The sequence below is a fragment of the Lactuca virosa genome, chromosome 3, assembly GCF_052849685.1.
Source record: "Lactuca virosa cultivar CGN04683 chromosome 3, Lactuca_virosa_CGN04683_v6, whole genome shotgun sequence".
NCBI lineage: Eukaryota > Viridiplantae > Streptophyta > Magnoliopsida > Asterales > Asteraceae > Lactuca > Lactuca virosa.
In genome coordinates this window covers 216,950,310-216,967,779 of record NC_136428.1, presented here as the reverse complement: position 1 = coordinate 216,967,779, position 17,470 = coordinate 216,950,310, and the positions used below count along the sequence as shown (strand labels likewise).

General features: G+C 38.5%; 1 protein-coding gene across 1 annotated transcript; it reads left to right on the top strand.

The window, feature by feature from the left end:
- Positions 1 to 240: 240 nt before the first annotated feature.
- On the top strand, positions 241 to 729 carry LOC145164404 (uncharacterized). Its single transcript, XM_079083126.1, has one exon. It carries the CDS (start codon positions 241 to 243, stop codon positions 727 to 729), a length of 489 nt encoding a protein of 162 aa, XP_078939252.1.
- The last annotated feature ends 16,741 nt before the right edge of the window (positions 730 to 17,470 follow it).

Here is a 17,470-nt window from a genome sequence, read left to right as displayed (position 1 = left end):
AAAACATTATCATGATATTCACATAAGTCGATTAATCTCGAAAGATCTAGAAATTTCATAGAGATTGAACTTAGCAAAATATGCCTACCTAAAGAACTTCATGGTATAATTTCGGCTAATCCACTTTGCATCTTGAAGCCATGTATGGATCCTAGCATTTTAATTAGAAATTTTCTAATTGGGTAATTATTTTAAAAGGATTTTGATCAAACTAATCTCAAACTTTGTTTACTCTTATAGATGTTTGCTGGTGAAGATACACCTCATCCCCCTCTTCATCCTCCTCATCCAACCTCATCATCACTTTTCTCACTGCTTCAACTCATATCGCGAGATAAACTCATTGGTCCAGACTATCTGGACCAGATTCTTTCTGTAAGGATCATTCTTAGATATGAAAAGAAAGAGTATGTCTTGGACGAGTATCCGCGTGGGGATCCTTTTAAAGATGCTACTACTAAAGATTTTTCTAATTACACAAGACATCGTAATCACTCAAATGAGGTCGCATATTTCATGTTAGCGACCATGGTTCCCGAGCTCCAAAAGTGCTTTGAAAACCTTGGAGTGTTTGACATGAACGAGCAACTCAAGGAAATGTTCCAAGAGCAAGCTCACCATGAGCGATTCGAAGTTCTGGAATATCTCCTTGGTTGCAAGATTCAAGAGGGTGGTTATGTAAGTACACATGCATTAAAAATGAAAGGGTACTTTGACAGACTTGAGTGACTAGGGTTTCCATTCCCTTAAGAGTTATCCATTGACCTAATGCTTAACTCATTGATTAGTTCATATCATCAATTTATTTTGAACTTCAATATGAACAACATGCAAATGTCCTTAATGGAGCTACATAGCATGTTAAAGCCTGCTAATGGTGTACCCATGTCGGCCAAACAAACAAATATCAACCCGGGAACACAAAAACTCAAAAGACAGAAGTATTCATTGCCGTGCAAGAATTAAACACGTGTCAATGACATTGTATGCTCGGCAAGAGCCTTAGAACAAACATATCCCAGGAAAAGTGCAACGTACAAATAACCATAATAAATAAATAGAAAAGGTACAGGGAGAGTAGTTTTCCTTACCCGAACCATGCAAGAAACAGGGAAAGAGTTTGAACTAACCTTTCTTTTGAAGCCCATAAAAGAAAGCGTCATCAAAGGAAAAATGTAGAACTTTTTTGTGATAAGCAGTGTTGTAGAAATCGGCATTGGCGGCCGATTAATCGGCGATTAATCGTTTGGCGGCCTCGAACCGATTACGATTAGGGTGCTTGGCGAAAATTGGTCAAAATCGGTCAAACTCGGGCTTGGCGGTCCTCGGCGGTTATAGGCGGGAAATATTTAAAAAATTCAAAAAAAAAAATTTCAAATATTACACCAAAATTTTAAAATTTTAAAATTTTAAGCTTTCAAATTTTAAAATATTATACTAAAATTTTTAAAATTTCAAAATTTTAAAATTTAAAATTTCCAAATACTTAATTTTTTAGGAAATATTAATTTTTTAAATAATTTAGGGTCCCCGATTAATCGCCGATTAATCCTCGCCGAGTCTGATTAATCGCTTATCGCCAGTCGACCGCCGAACGATTTTTACAGCCTTGGTGATAAGCAATTTTGCAACATTCATATTCTACAACTAACTTAGGCATTTGAAAGAAATATCGGGCCCATCCAGCGGTAATGCTTTCTAACCTAGCCTTTGTCTATTTTTGCAACGTGCCTTCCTGTTTGGGCAATAGGAAAGGAGACAACCTATAAACTAATAAGACATCCGGAAGGCTATGTAGCAACATTTGTGCCATATGTATTATCATACTGAGGAATGCAACCGCGAAACCAACAAGTAACTTTCTTGGGTAACATGACACACAATAGAATGAACAACATTAGAAAAATCATTAAAAAGACCACCCATCAAAAACCGAAATTCAACAATGCTAGGAATAACAATACAACTGGAACCGATATCGGAAGCACTGACCCCAAACTATTGCTAATGACAGTTAACACAAAAAAAGAACATACGTACATTAGAACAAACAGAACACGTAATAACAAAATTAACAAAACAACCCTCGATGAATTGTCCACCAAGCAACCAACCAAACAACAATTGATAAAGGAAGATGAATCAGTTCTAATACATGGGCACATTGAAATTGTATGTATCCACATAGTGTATTACGATAGTGGCAGCTCAATAGATATCATGTACAAACGTTGCCTTTCCAAACTACCGGAGGAAATGATAAGGGAAATAAAGGAACACAGGTCACATTTAAAAAACTTCATAGGACATTTGGTATGGCCCGTAAGGGTAATATCACTACCGTTAACTTTGCAAGACCATCAGACACACGCAAAAAATACACAAGAAATAAATTTCACAATCATATAATCCCCATCTCCATATTACATAATTTTTGGTAGAACTGCAATGAAAAGTTTGAAGTAATCGCTTCTACGATCCACGGCCTGGTCTGGTTCAAGACATCGATAAGATACAAAACCATATACATCAAACCACTAGTTTTCCAAGCATTAACCCTGATGGCGGAATCAAGTACCACGACACCGGAAGATCAACAAATCAATCAAACTGACCCAGAGTTCATCATAATAAACAACACCTACCCGGAACAAGGAATCCATATAGGACCTACATTACCAACCTCACTTCAAGAGAGCCTAGTCCACCTATGAAAAGAGTATGTCGATGTGTTTGCTTGGAAACCAACAAATATGGTTGGAGTACCAAGACAAGTATTGGAGCATAAGCTCAATGATAAATCAATGGTAAAGTCAATTCGGAAAAAGAAGAGAGGCTAATCTTGAGAGTGAAACAAAGCAATAAATAATGAAGTGGATAAACTAGTAAAAGCGGGAATAGTTCGGGAACCTTTATTCCCATCTTGGGTGGCCAACCCGGTCCTAGTAAAGAAAGGCGATGGGCAGTGGAGAATATTCGTCGACTTCACCGATCTAAATAAAGCATGGCCAAAACACTTCTACTTATTACCAATAATTGATGAAAATATCGATTTGTTGGACAGACGCAAGTGGAAAAGCTTCTTAGATGCATATAAGGGATACCATCAGATTAATATGCACCAAGGAGATGAAGAAAAAAAAACCCTTCCATACAGATAGAAGAACGTTTTGTTATACAAAAATGCTATTTGATTTAAAGAATATCAGAGCAACATATCATAGGTTAGCAGACAAAATTTTTGCGCCATAAATAGGCAGGAACATTGAAGTATATGTAAACGATATAGTCATTAAGAGCCAAAATGACAATTCTTTCCTGAGCAAAGTAAAGGAAATTTTCGACAACTCGAGAGGAGTCCATATGAAACTAAACCCGAGGAAATGGATTTTTGGAGAGGAGGAAGGAAAATTCCTCAGATACGTGATAACAAGAGAAGGGATAAAAGAGAACCCTAAAAATATTGACTTGTTAATGCAATTATGTTCAGCAAAGACAATTATGGAAGTACAAGTACCGAATGGAAAGCTAGTCGCGTTAGGTCGTTTCCTAGAAAAATCGACCGAGAAAACATTACCGTTCTATAGAACACTTAAATGGACAAAAAAGATTTCAAGTGGACAGATGAAACAGAGGCAACATTAAAGAAATTTAAATATCATTAGCATAACTACATACTTTAGCATCACTAATCCCAGGAGAGACACTAACAGTATATTTATCCACATCCAAGTTAGTAGTAAGTGCAGTATTAGTAGCAAACAGAGACGAGAAGCAAATACTCATATACTTCGTAAGCCGATTCTAGTAAAGAGACGATATATGATATTCTGATATGGAAAAGCTGGCCCTATCCCTTGTTAACACAACAAGACAATTAAGGAGGTACTTCCTAGCACATCCAATTTAGGTGTTAACTAAAACACTCATACGACAAGTATTGTTAAAACCAGAAAATCAGGACGCTTAGCCAAGTGGGCGGTAGAATTGGGGGAACATGAAATTGATTTCATACCACGAACAAGCATAAAGGCACATGCCTTAGAAGATTTTATAACTGAGACCACTAGCAAGACAAAAGTATCAATGGTTGAGGAGAAGAACAAGAGAGATGAGCAAGCGAACAAGTTTACCAAGGATGAATGGATCTTACATACCGATGGATCCTCATGTGCGGATGGAGCGGGAGTCAGTTTAATCTTGACTAGCACAACGGGAGAAGACATAACCTACGTGTTACTATTCGATTTCACAGCATCAAACATTGAATCTGAGTATAAGCCCTGATAGCAGGTCTTCAGTTAGATATTAAAATGGAACGCAATAACATAAGATCCTTCATAGACTCTATGGTAGTAGCTAACCAAAAAAACAAGCTTTACGAGGTTAGGGGCCGTAATTTGCTACAATATGCGATCAAAGTAAAATAACTCACGGAGCAATTTAAAACCTTCAAACTACAACATATACCCCAACGAAAAATAAGAGAGAAGACATGTTAAGTAAGTTGGCATCATCGGATGTTTCACACATTAGAAAACTAGTTTGAGATGAAATAGTCCAAACAAAATCGATAGAAGAAATTCCACCAGGCTCAGTTATCGACACAACGTGTGATTAGAGACACCCAATAATGGAATACCTACTGGAAGGAAAGGTACCACAAGATGAAAATCAAGCTCGAAAAATAAGAATGAAAGCACCATTTTTTTTACCATGGAAAACGAAATACTGTATAAAAGAGGATACCTAACACCTCGGTTTCGATGTGTAAATATTGTCGAGGCGCAATACCTAATACGCGAAATGCATGAAGGAATAGTAGAAGCGCATGAAGGAGCGATAATCATTCTCCAAAAAATAGATGGGCTAGGATAATATTAGCCAATAATGTATCAAGACACGAAATAGATCATCTACAAATGTGAGAAATTCAAGAAACATATACCGATACATAGGAGAGTCGCTACGCCAATGATAAGCATTACGAGGCCATAGTCGTTGGTACAATGGGGAATTGATATCGTACATCCTTTCCTGGAGGCACCAGGAAGAATTAAATTCCTAGTCATAGCAATTGATTACTTCATCAAATGGGTTGAGGCTGGGCCATTAACCACAATTACCAGACGAAACATTATAGAGTTCTTTTGGAAACAAATAGTTTGTTGGTCTAGAGTACCACATACACTCATATCGGACAACGAGAGACAATTTTCCAATAAACCATTTCAGGATTGGTGTGAAAATTTAAGGATAAATCAAAGGTTCACATCGGTAGCCCACCCCGAGGAAACGGCCAAACTAGGCCAATCGTTCACGGCCTAGCAACAAGACTAGATGAAGCGAAAGGGAGATGAGTAGATAAGCTACCCAGAGTGTCGTGGGAATATAGAACAACACCAATAATGGCAACTAAGTAAACACCATTTAGTTTAGTGTACGTATCGGAAGCGTTAATAAAGTTAGGATTAACCGTTCTCATGGAAAGAGCAACAAATTATGATCAAACAACCATTGATGATGGGTTGCAAAAAAACCTTGAACTATCAATGGAAAGGAGAAAAGTAGCAACAATTCAACAAGTACATTACAAGAAGTAAATAGAGATCATTATGATCAACGAGTCCACAACAGGTCATTCCGAGCCGGGGAAAAATATTAAGAAATAATGAATCAAGTCAACAAGAGCCACAAGGAAAAATAAGAGCGGTGTGGGAAAGACCGCATAGGATATTTGAAGTGAACATAGATGGTTCATATTATTGGAATTAATAGGTGTCCATGGTCATAAATAAATTGGTCAAAGTTAAAACTAAATTGGTATAGCTTTGTGGAATAAAAGTAAAGTCCTTTTTGGGTTGCCCTTAAAAACTATAAATAGTTAGAAATGACTTTAGGAGAGAGATAAAATGATTTGTTAATTTATTATATGATTCATAAATTAATAATAAATAGTTGGAACTAATTAATTATTAATCAGAATTAATCTAGAATTGGTTCATGATTCATTGTAATTAATTAAAGATGCAAGGGTTGAATTGTAATTGTTAATAATTGAGCAAAAGAACAATTCTAAATGGTTCTATAGGTATGGATAGTTTTAAGGGTTCTAGAAAGGTTCTAGTTTATCCTATAGATATATGGATAATTGTCTTGAATAGATAAATTTTGATTATTTTATTATTCAAATCAAGGTTTATCCTTGTGATCCCCTAGATATAAATATGATCCCTCGGCTCCTAAAATTCATGAAGTTTACCTCTTTTAAGGTGGAGAACGAATTTCTCTACATCTCCCCTCTCTCATCTTGATTTCTAGGGTTCCAGGGTTTTAGGTATGAGTCATTAGAGGCATCCATATTTTTGATGTTAGCGTTTGAAGCAGATTTGAGGATTCAAGAGTGCTACATATGATTGTAACACTAAATGTATGTAATCCAATCTATCAATTCTGATTATGGCTAGTTTATATGATTGTATCAATAGTACGTTACTATAACGAGAAAATACATAGATCTCTGGGTTGCATGTGTACATAATTGGATTTTATGATGTTTCCGTTGTGTAATTAAGGTTAATATACCCTATAAAACCCATTAGCGGTATCAAGTAAAGGGTTCTTTCTATTATATGTGCATAATTGAATCTAGAGTTAAAAACTAAAAACCAAAAACACCTTCTGATCGTCAGGCGCAACACCCCCCTTCTGCCTCGCACGACGCGTCTTTGAATATGCATGATCCGAATTTTCTTGCCAAATTTCATTTTGAGGATAATTACTTGATAATTACTAGCTATATTAAATACTTAAAATTTAAACCTTTTAATTATGTAATGTGATTAATCCTAATTCGAAAATCATGGGAGATAAATATGGAATTAAGATTATTTAATTAAGATAATTTAATTCATTAAATATTATTAATCTTAATTATTTGAATATTAATTATTTAAAAGTTAAATCAATTAATCAGATTCAAACCTTGTATTTTTTTAAAATTTTAATAATACACCCTTACACACACACACACACACACACACACACATATATATATATATATATATATATATATATATATATATATATATAAGAGTTACAATACTATATGTAAAAGATTAATAATTTTCCAATCAAACCAATACTAGGCGTCATTCAAGAAGCTATACTATAAGAGAGGAATAAAAAATGGCCTATAAAATGATCGTTGAATGAGTGTCATTTTCACCCACTGATTCTTTGTGTAGTGGATTGTCATTAGCCCAAAGGGTTTTTGATAGGACATTAATCATGTGAAAAGTATAACATACAAGTACTAGAAAATACATTAAAATCTCACTCGTTACTTTAAGAAAAATGTGAAATTGTATGCTAATCCATGAAAATGCAAATCAATTCTTTGTGAGTCGTTAGTGGAGCGTGTGTGGTTAACCGACATATCAATGTGAGATCATAAATGGGATCGAGGGTGTCACATGGGTTTGCATGGTTATTCACATCTTGGTTGTGACCATCGGCATCCCAGTCGCAAATGTAAGAGCATAATCTGAGATTAGCACGCCATTGATAGTTTAATGAATTTCAAGATATCTAGAAGTTTCATTGTGATTGAAATTTGTAAAGTGATTTACCTACCTAAAATAGATTTGTGAGGTGATTACGACATCCCTCTTCATAATATGAATCACAAATATGGATCCTAGTCTTAATTTAAAATTGGGTTAATAATTAAGGATTGAATCAACTTCTTTAAACTTTCTCTCTTATGTTAGCTGGAAATCCCCTCCCACCTCCCCACACACTTTTAAATTCTAGCTTCTCTATGTTCTCCATCGATAATTGCTCATTTGCTATGAAATCTTCCTCTATTGTAAAATGGGAAAGATGTCCTCGATGAACATATCCCTCAAATCAATAATATGTTAACTTTGAAAAGTTGTTATTCCCATAAACATGTAGAATTATCAAATAAGGTCTCTTGCATCATTGTCTCTATGTCCTTGATGTTCCAAAATGATCTTTTGTGAACATGTGAACATATGAAATGAATTTTAAATTGAGTGAAGTGTTTTGCCAAAAGGCAAGGCAAGAGTGATTTGAAAATCTTCAAAAGTTCCCAATTGCATGCAAGCTAAATGACAGAGTTTTATATGTGCTCAGTGTGAGCTACATAGATAAATATGAGAATCTCAATGTTGCCATTGACAAGAGTTTTGCTATAGATCTAGTGATTGGATCTCTTACTAGTTCTTATGATAATTTCAACTTGATTTAGATTTTTGTTTCCACTACAAGCTTCAAACTCGAATTCAATGTAAATGAGGAAGATTCATACCATGAAACCTAGATTCATACTTTGAAGTTTAACGTTTCTAGTTATTCTCCATATTTTATATGACTTAAATGGTCAAAGGTCATTCAAGTTAGTCAAAACCGTTGTCAACAATACTTTTGATGATTTTACATATTTAGTCCTTAATTTCCAAATGTTTCAATTTCAACATGTGACAACCCGAAATATTTGGACTAAGCAAGGTCTAAATTGTAACCCTATTACAAGGTGAACCTTGAAAACCATTAGCGTATAAGTGCATGTATATGGAAGTATGCACTTTGGAAGTCACTTACAAGTTAACCTCTTGAAAGTAAACAAGATCTAGCGAGGTAAAACTAGATAAATGCATTTGATTAAGGATCACATGGTGTAGACACAAGAACTTGTAATTGTGTCACAATCTTGAGCAATTAAAATTATAAGGACAACATAATTGTGTTTGCTATTAATTAAGACCATAAAAACCTTTCCTAGAAACTAACCAAGACCATGAACTACTTATTATGGACCATGGTTGGCCGTGAACAACTTCCAAGGAATCACTTTGGCCGTAAACCACCCTAAAGCCACTAGTCTAGACTGTAAACTACCTTAGGATACTTTAGCTAGGTCGTGAACACCATTCTAGGGAGCTTTTGGCCGTGAACCACCTTGGTGGACCTTCATTTGGCCGTAAAAACTAAAGGGAAAACTCATTTGGGGAGTAAACACCTCCCTAGGAAGCATATTGAGAGTAAACACTTCCCTAGAAAGTATCTAGACCATAAACACACTTCTAGAAGGCATCTTGAGCGTAAACACCTTAAGGATGTGATGTATGACCGTGAACCTCATCCTAGGAAGGATCCTAGGGCGTAAACACCATATAGATTCCAAAATTTGACCATGAACACCTCCCTAGAAGGCATTTGGGCGTAAACACTTAGATATTTTAACTGTTTACGGATTTATGAGTTGTATTTGGCCATTTTACCATACAATCACAGATTCTTATGAATTGTCCAACATTTCTCCAAGCAAACATCATGTCAACCCCACACTCTTATTAATGAATGAAAACTACTCCTCCCTTTATACTTTTTAACGTGAACCACATCCCATTCATCTCATTTCACTTTCTGTAAAATCCTAAATCACTCTCAAGCATATTCCAGTTTCAAGCCTTAATTCTCAAGGCACTCCCTAGTACCTAGTAAGTATTTCAAGTTTTGGTTAGTGATCCTATATATTATCTTGTTTAATTCATCATATTTACACATAAAGTTATGTGTTAATATTATTAGGATGTTCCAAGGTTCAAAGAGTTTATCAAAACTCTTCAAGTGTTAGGACTTGAACTTCTCATCATCTATCCAAAGCACCCACCAAATCAAACCAAGGTGAGCTTCATACCCCACTCTTTTCAAGTTTTCATTCTTTTTTTGGGGGGGGGGGGGGGGAATACAAGTCAAATCTTGTTTAAATCCTTGGATAATTGCATGCATTTGTATGTTTAGGTGTTTATGTGTGTTGAAATGATATTATTTCATGTTAAAACTTCATAAACTTGAGATTTCACAAACCCCATAATGTTAAAACTAAGTTATATTTGTATAGATCTACATATTTTGTATTACAAACATAAAACTAAGCTACTAGGTAAATATATGATGAGTTACACAAAATTGGTAATTTTTGGTTAAAAATACTTTTACCACTAGAACTTGTGCAAACTTTAAGAAATAATAAATTTCATGGATTTATATGAGATTTTGGTGGAACTAGTGAAAATATTTTAGTCTCAACAGGAAGAGAATATTTTGTTTGTAAAGACCTCCATAAAACTTTGTGTATGTCAAAACACCCTACAAGACATGGCTATTTATCTAAAAATAGATCTTGCTAGTAAAACAATCATGTTATGTTATACCATTTCAAGGGTTTAAAACTTGGAACATTATGTCCTATTTATAACCTTTCGCAAGTTGACAAACTATTAGTGATTATTTATAATTTTCAATATAAATGATTTTATCAAGACGATTTACAAAACATAGTTTTTATGACGAAAATATTTGCGTGTCATAAAGCTACATTCACAATTTTACACAAGGAAAACATTATTTGCATTATTTAACAAAGGGAGAAAAACTCGCGTACTTTCCATTAAGGCTCTTGTGAGACTAGTTTTGTTTTCGCCGTACCTATCTAGATACATTGTAAGTCCTGTGTTTATAACCAGAGTCCCCTGGAGGGGGAGCGGGATAATTGTGTATGGATCTATACGGGGTTGACACCCCACACCTGTGCTGTTTGCTACAGCTAGACCGGCCAGTCTTAGGTGACAAATATCTGGACCGTATCTGACGCCTGAAAAACATCAGGGCAGGCGTTCTCGTCATATATGTATGGTTATAACGACTCACATAGAGTAGGGTCCCAGTGACATTGGAATTACGTGGAATATACACCCCATTAGTTTTTATAAAATACTAAACTATGTTTTGTATATTTTGCAAACTAATTACACAACTTCAGTCATAGGTTTATAAGACCACGACATCTTTTATATACAGAAAATATAGGATTTTCTGGGAACACTTCTTTTAGAAAACAAATAAGGGAAAACCAAGGAACATGCACGCAACTATACACTATTTTACAAAGAGTACTCACTCTGCTAGTTTTACAAAAATCCAGAACTATGTTCATATATTTTGTAAATCTGATTTCATAACTTCGGTTTTAGGGTTTGAGAACCACAACATCTTTTACATATAGAAAATATAGGATTTTCTAGGAACACCCCCTTTTCAGTAATAAATAAAGGAAAACTAAAGAACATGCATGCAATTATACATGATTTTGGAATGAGACTCATAAACTACTTTTTATACAATATTTTGGATATTTTATTTGAGTTTCACAACGAACTATGAACAAAGTTATTACAACGTTTTACCTACAAAAATGCTTATGAACTCACCAACTTTTTAGTTGACGCTTTTCAAAACGACTTGTATTCTCAGGGATCTAGTAGACAATTATTCACCACGAGCGAGGCCTGGCGTCGCCGCATTATGTTATTTCTACTTTTGCTATTCGTGTTTAACTTTCGAACAATTGTGTTGTAAACAATGTAATACTCTAAATCTAAATGTATGAATGTTTGTGTTGCTATGTTTCATTTATATACAATTGTTATGATACTGTACAATGACGTCCTCCGCCCCCGGACGTTTCCGCCGTTCCGGGTCGGGGGTGTGACAGATTGCTATCAGACCATTGTTTATAGTGAACTAGTATATCAAACCATACAAGATATACAACTATAAATACAATGGAACTAAAACACTATGACTAAAAGTATACTTTAAAAATACAAGTATTTTATATAAGTATACATACTTACCATAACAGTATCATAATGAGAAGAAAACTAAAGTAACTAAAGGTTGGACACTACAGTCAAGCCTAGGTAGTTATGTAATCATATTTGGGATAAATATAGCCTGATCAACTATATTTATTTGAGATATGACCAACATGTGCTTGGGAGTGATAGTGGTGTGGCAACGAGCTTAAAACTTATCAATTATACATACAAGAGAACATTAGAATCGAACATAAAATTTTAAAATACTATAGGAGTATTTTAGGATATTATATAACCGTCGCACGTACACCTTCTACCCGCTTCTCACACCTCCATTCTCGCACAGACAACATGGAAGAGTTCCAGCCCGGGGACCATTACTACAATGCCCTAGTGACTGACGGATGGGTCGAAGAGGAGCTGGGAGAGGTTCAAGAGGAAAACCCAGAAGCAGGTCCCGAAGAACACCATGTAACAGACTACGAGGGGAAGAATTTCGATGAAGAGTCAGACAAGGATGAAGGCACCAGAGGGATCCTTAGCACCCCTCACTCTTCGGGAGCAACACCGAACCAACCCACAGCACAAGAGGACCCTACCGACCGCCTACGCTCTTTAGAGGAGGAAGTGGCCACCCTAAAGCAGCAACTCCTTGTAGTCAAAGCTAGGGCTGTTCAAGCAGAGCAGAGGTTAGATGAGACCACTCGTGAAATGAGTGAAATTGTAACACCGTAAATTTTCAAATAAAATTTTCATTTAAAATCGCATAATTCCCATAAAACATTTCACAAAAATCTCATTTATTTAATTTACAATCGCAACTCCATAATTGTTTGATTTAAAATATAGGATCCTCAAAACATAACTCTTTCACTTGGGTGTACAATCAAGCCGGTGCCTTCCCGCGATCCTGAGAAAACCTGAAACACATAACACATAACATGGTAAGCACGAAGCTTAGTGAGTTCCCCAAAATACCACACACACAGATCATTACCCACTCGAGGCTATATCACTGTAAGACCCTCCGGTCAATGTGTCTCAGTGGGACCCTCCAGTCCCACGGCTCGTTGGACCCTCTGGTCCGGTCAGTAAAGCTCCGCATAGCATAAATCACAAAGACATAATGCACAACATGATTCACAAAACATAAGGTAGGATAACATAATACTCAATGTAAGCACATAAGATCCTCCGGTCACACATAAGTACTACTCTAGGTAAGGTATAGTGAGAAGACTCACCTCGACAGCAAGCAAACAACCTCGCACTCGAATCTCGAACTAGCCACCGCCTAACACATTGGGTAATTATCTCAATAAATACTCGATTCTCGACTCTAAGTAAACCAAAGGTTATTCTTCCTCTTTCTAACTCTTGAAGTGGGTAAAAGACCACTCCATGGTCTCCATTACTCATGTTTGACCAAACTCTAAAGTCAACAGAAGTCAACTCGAGTCAACAGTCCATGTTTGACCCGACTCGCCGAGTGCACCTATGTGACTCGTCGAGTCCACTCTTTTCCTCAGAAGTCTCGTGAAGGTGTAGCTTAGCTCGTCGAGTTGATCCCCAACTCGCCGAGTTATCGCTTGATCAAGCTCATCGGGACAAACCCTAACCAACTCGTCGAGTCGGCTCGTCGACTCAGCGAGTCCATGCAAACTCAATCTTCATTCGGACGATTCTAAGCAGATCTACAACCCCACACCCCAGATCGAACCTCCTAAGGCTCGAATAGCACGTAAAGCTGCAAGATTTACATTCATGCATGACATATAAGGCTCATAATGCCAACACATGCTCCAACAAGGGATAGATGCACAAGAGCTTGCCTCTAGCTCAATAAAGCTCGGGTCTTTGGACTCACAAGGCCACATATAGTCCAGATCTGAGGTTCCAACCTCAAGTCATGCCCAATTGACTCCATGACACAAGATGGGTGGGAGAAAGCCCTCAAAACTCCCTAAATCAAGATCTCATAAGTAAATGGTCAAGTTAGCATCTTTTTACTTCCAACTGAAGCAAAACTCTGAAGAATCTCTGGATCCAAAAGCCTCCTTTTGATCCAAGATTTGATGCTCTCCACTTCTTCCTCCAAAAGGTCACAACATGCCCAAAATTATGTCTCTTCTCTCTTTTAGCTCCCTCTAAGCGATTAGGGTTTCTCTCTGGAAGTAAGGAGGCTGGTGAGGCTGCTTAAGATCCTTTAAATCAGACCCAACCCCGGGAATCTATGGTTTCTCTGCCCAACACCTACTCAGCGAGTAGACTCTCTGACTCGTCGGGTCCATTCATTAAACTCACGCGGGTACTCGACTCTACTCGACGAGTTAGACTCACAACTCGTCGAGTCGCTCCATAAATCTCAGAACTACCCTCTCAACAATATGCCTGGAAATCTGGATGTTACAATTCTCCCCCACTTGAATTAGATTTTGCCCCCGAATTTGCTCTTCCACAACACATAGATCGAACCCAAAAACCCGAAGGATACCATCGAAAGGATCTCATCCCACACGGTTAACTTCCTCCACGGACACCTAAAACCAAACATGAACTCCCAAACCTGGAAGAGGACATACCCTTCTGCCATTACGACACCCCTTCTGACTCTCCAGAATCTGGAAACTCTAGTGGCCTGTCTCACTGCCAGACCGCCCTCTCAAGCTATCACCATGTTATTCGCTCCTCAGATAACAGACCCTGATAACTCACTGCCCCTCTGATTCTCTCGTTGCGACCGATAGGAACAAGCCAAAGCCCAAAAATTGGCTACCGATCACTCATACCAGACATACTAAACGATCCAATCATGCTCCAAGGAACGAAAGGGTCACATTACACCAGAGACCCATCCGCTGTACTGGAATCGAAACCCATCTGAACAAAGAACTCTCAACACCCTGTCCTCAGACACAAGGAAATGATCATGCTTTCTCAGAAGTATCCTCTGACTTCCTTCTCACAACAACTATCTCGGCCCATTGTGACACACAAGTCATGAAGTTCGCTTTACCGAAAGCGAATACTACAATCCCCAACTGAAATCGTCTCACCGTCGACCCTGTCGTCAACTACTCATTAGTTCCATGCGTCTCGCGGTTCTTCCCATACAAATGATCTGACCCACTCAGGTCTAAGACATCAGATGGAACACAATACCCCTCAAAATGAAACCCATCTCTGAATCCAGAATCTCATTCACCTACCCAATACACCACCAAAGCCAAACTCAACCTCGAGAGTCTGGTTCGACACAGAATTGGAACCACTCGTCCCAATGAAGCACTCATCTCATGAACCATGACCCGCAACCCACGCGTAAATCACTTCTCCAATTCCTCTCGACTGCGATAACCACAACTTACCTAAGAATATAACGATTCCCGACAAATATGGAGACCCCAGTCTCGCCCCTGGTCCGACCACCAAGTTCCCGAAACTCAAAGAATAAGGCTACCCAAGCATAAAACTCTTCTACGTCATGCTCTGAATAGCGAATAATATGGCTCCTCGTAGCATCATAACATTCCCTCTCATTAACCCGGGAAGGCTACGGCTCCCCGCAGGCCTACGACTCTCTCTCACTGACTCATGAATACTGTGGCTCCCCACAATATCACAACACTCTCTCGCAGACTGGTGAACACTACGGTTCCCCGCAGTATCACAACACTCTCTCGCAGAATGGTGAACACTACGGCTCCCCGCAGTATCACAACACTTTCTCGCAGACTGGTGAACACTACGGCTCCCCGTAGTATCACAACAATCTCTCTCAGGCTGGTCAACACTATGACTCCCCGTAGTATCACAACACTCTCTCTCTCACTGACTCGCCATGGGCTCACTCCATGGTTTTTCCCCTGATACTCCAAAGTGATTACTCCCACTCGGATCCACTCACCCTCTTATCCCCCATAATCTCCTCCTCGAGTCATCACCCCACTGAGTTCACTATCGAATACGCCATGGCTCAACATAGATAGGTACACACACCCACCCAGGTTAAGCATCACCACTCTTGAAGACCACCGTCACGACCAACACTTTTTCTTGCTGCAATTCACATTCTTGGATACTCCCGTTTGATGACAATTAGCTGAAGGGCTCCCGCTGGAACCATAGTCACTTGATATTCCAATTGCCATCTCATAACTCAAGTCTCAAAATAATCCGAAATTCCGGGCATTCTACTCAGATACCTTGGTACACCATCACAGAACCTCACGATGTCTTGCCTCAACCACTAATCTCCTACTTACGGCATCATACTCAGATACAACAATGCATCCTTTCAGAATCTCACAACTGATCTTCCTCTCTCACAACTCGTAACTTCAGAATATTCCATCTCTCAATTGAAACACGGAGGAATCGTCAATGACTCAGAACATGTTGACGACAATCCGAAACTCCCTCCTCTATTGCTCAAAACCCATGCAAGACTACACATACCGACTCTGAAGTTGGTTGCCTAATCAACTTCTACCCTTCCCAAAGCGCATATAACAACCCATACATTGAACCAGAAATTCACAACCGCCGAAACTATCCTTACGAGCCAACCACCTCGAATTTACCATTACAACCTCGAAGAATTCCTAACCACCACAAGGTCTCCGACCAACGGCCACCTGCCGTGGAGACACTCATCCTTTCCTGAACATGTACAACATGTATTATCTCGCTCTGCACCTCGCCTCGACCACCAATAACCCTGGTCCCATGTATCCGTATCGTAGGTCACTATATCCAGTCATCTAACCGCTCTTGAACAAATCTCTGATACTCTCAATAAAATACCCGGTTCTCGCCCACTCAGGGCTCGAACCATCACCATTTGGCATACCAACAATCTATTCCACAGACTGTTTCACCAGGTACATTACACTTACTCTTGGAAAGTACCACATAACACTCGATGATCTTCCCGATAGAGACAAAGCAACTCCAAACATCCCGAATCTCAGATAAAATACTCGAAAACTTCCCAACGTGTCATCCAAAATCTTACACTGACACACTACCGGACATCTCAACTGTCCCGTAGTAGCCATGACTCTCAGACTGAAGATAATGAACTATCACACTCCTCATCTTCGACTCCCCAACCAACGTCCCATCATGAGAGTTATCATGAGAGCAGAGACCTCACCCCCACACTCGATATCCATCATAGACAATGAGAGCCACCACCCCAATATACTCCTCTTGATCACCCGACACTGCTGCTAACATATGCCCTACTACACTCAAATAGGGTATATCCTTGTCCTTGACCATCTCAGTCCCCACTGATGACCCTCTCATACTATCATGTTACCCTGCGGCAGACATACTGCCCAGATACTCTGGTGAAAGATCGCAACCAATGCTACCCCACAGGGTTTACCTCCAAGCTCAGAAACCGGAAGCTCAATTTCTCTTCTGCTTCTCACAGGAAACGGAAATAGCACAACTCTGGTCACAGAAAGTGACATCTCCACCATCGGCCGATTGCTCCACTCAGACCGCAATCCTCCATAAGCACCATCTCTACTCATCCCTGAGTCTTATGACTCCAACTGGCATCTCACCAAAAAAATCTCTCGGAAGCTAACTCAATTTCCCTCTCAAGGTATGCTCCATTGAAACTCGTTCAACATGGCCCTCTGGTCCCACACTCTATCACATCTGATCTCAGTCTAATCAATCACAACGGGATAACTGGTAAAACCAGAAGCACGAATCGCCACGAGTCATGGTACTCGAACCATGTGACCACCTCTCGATTTGAT

What these genes read in the sequence shown, in the direction of transcription:
- LOC145164404 (XM_079083126.1), top strand. Translation starts at nt 241, where the DNA reads ATGTTTGCTGGTGAAGATACACCTCATCCCCCTCTTCATCCTCCTCAT.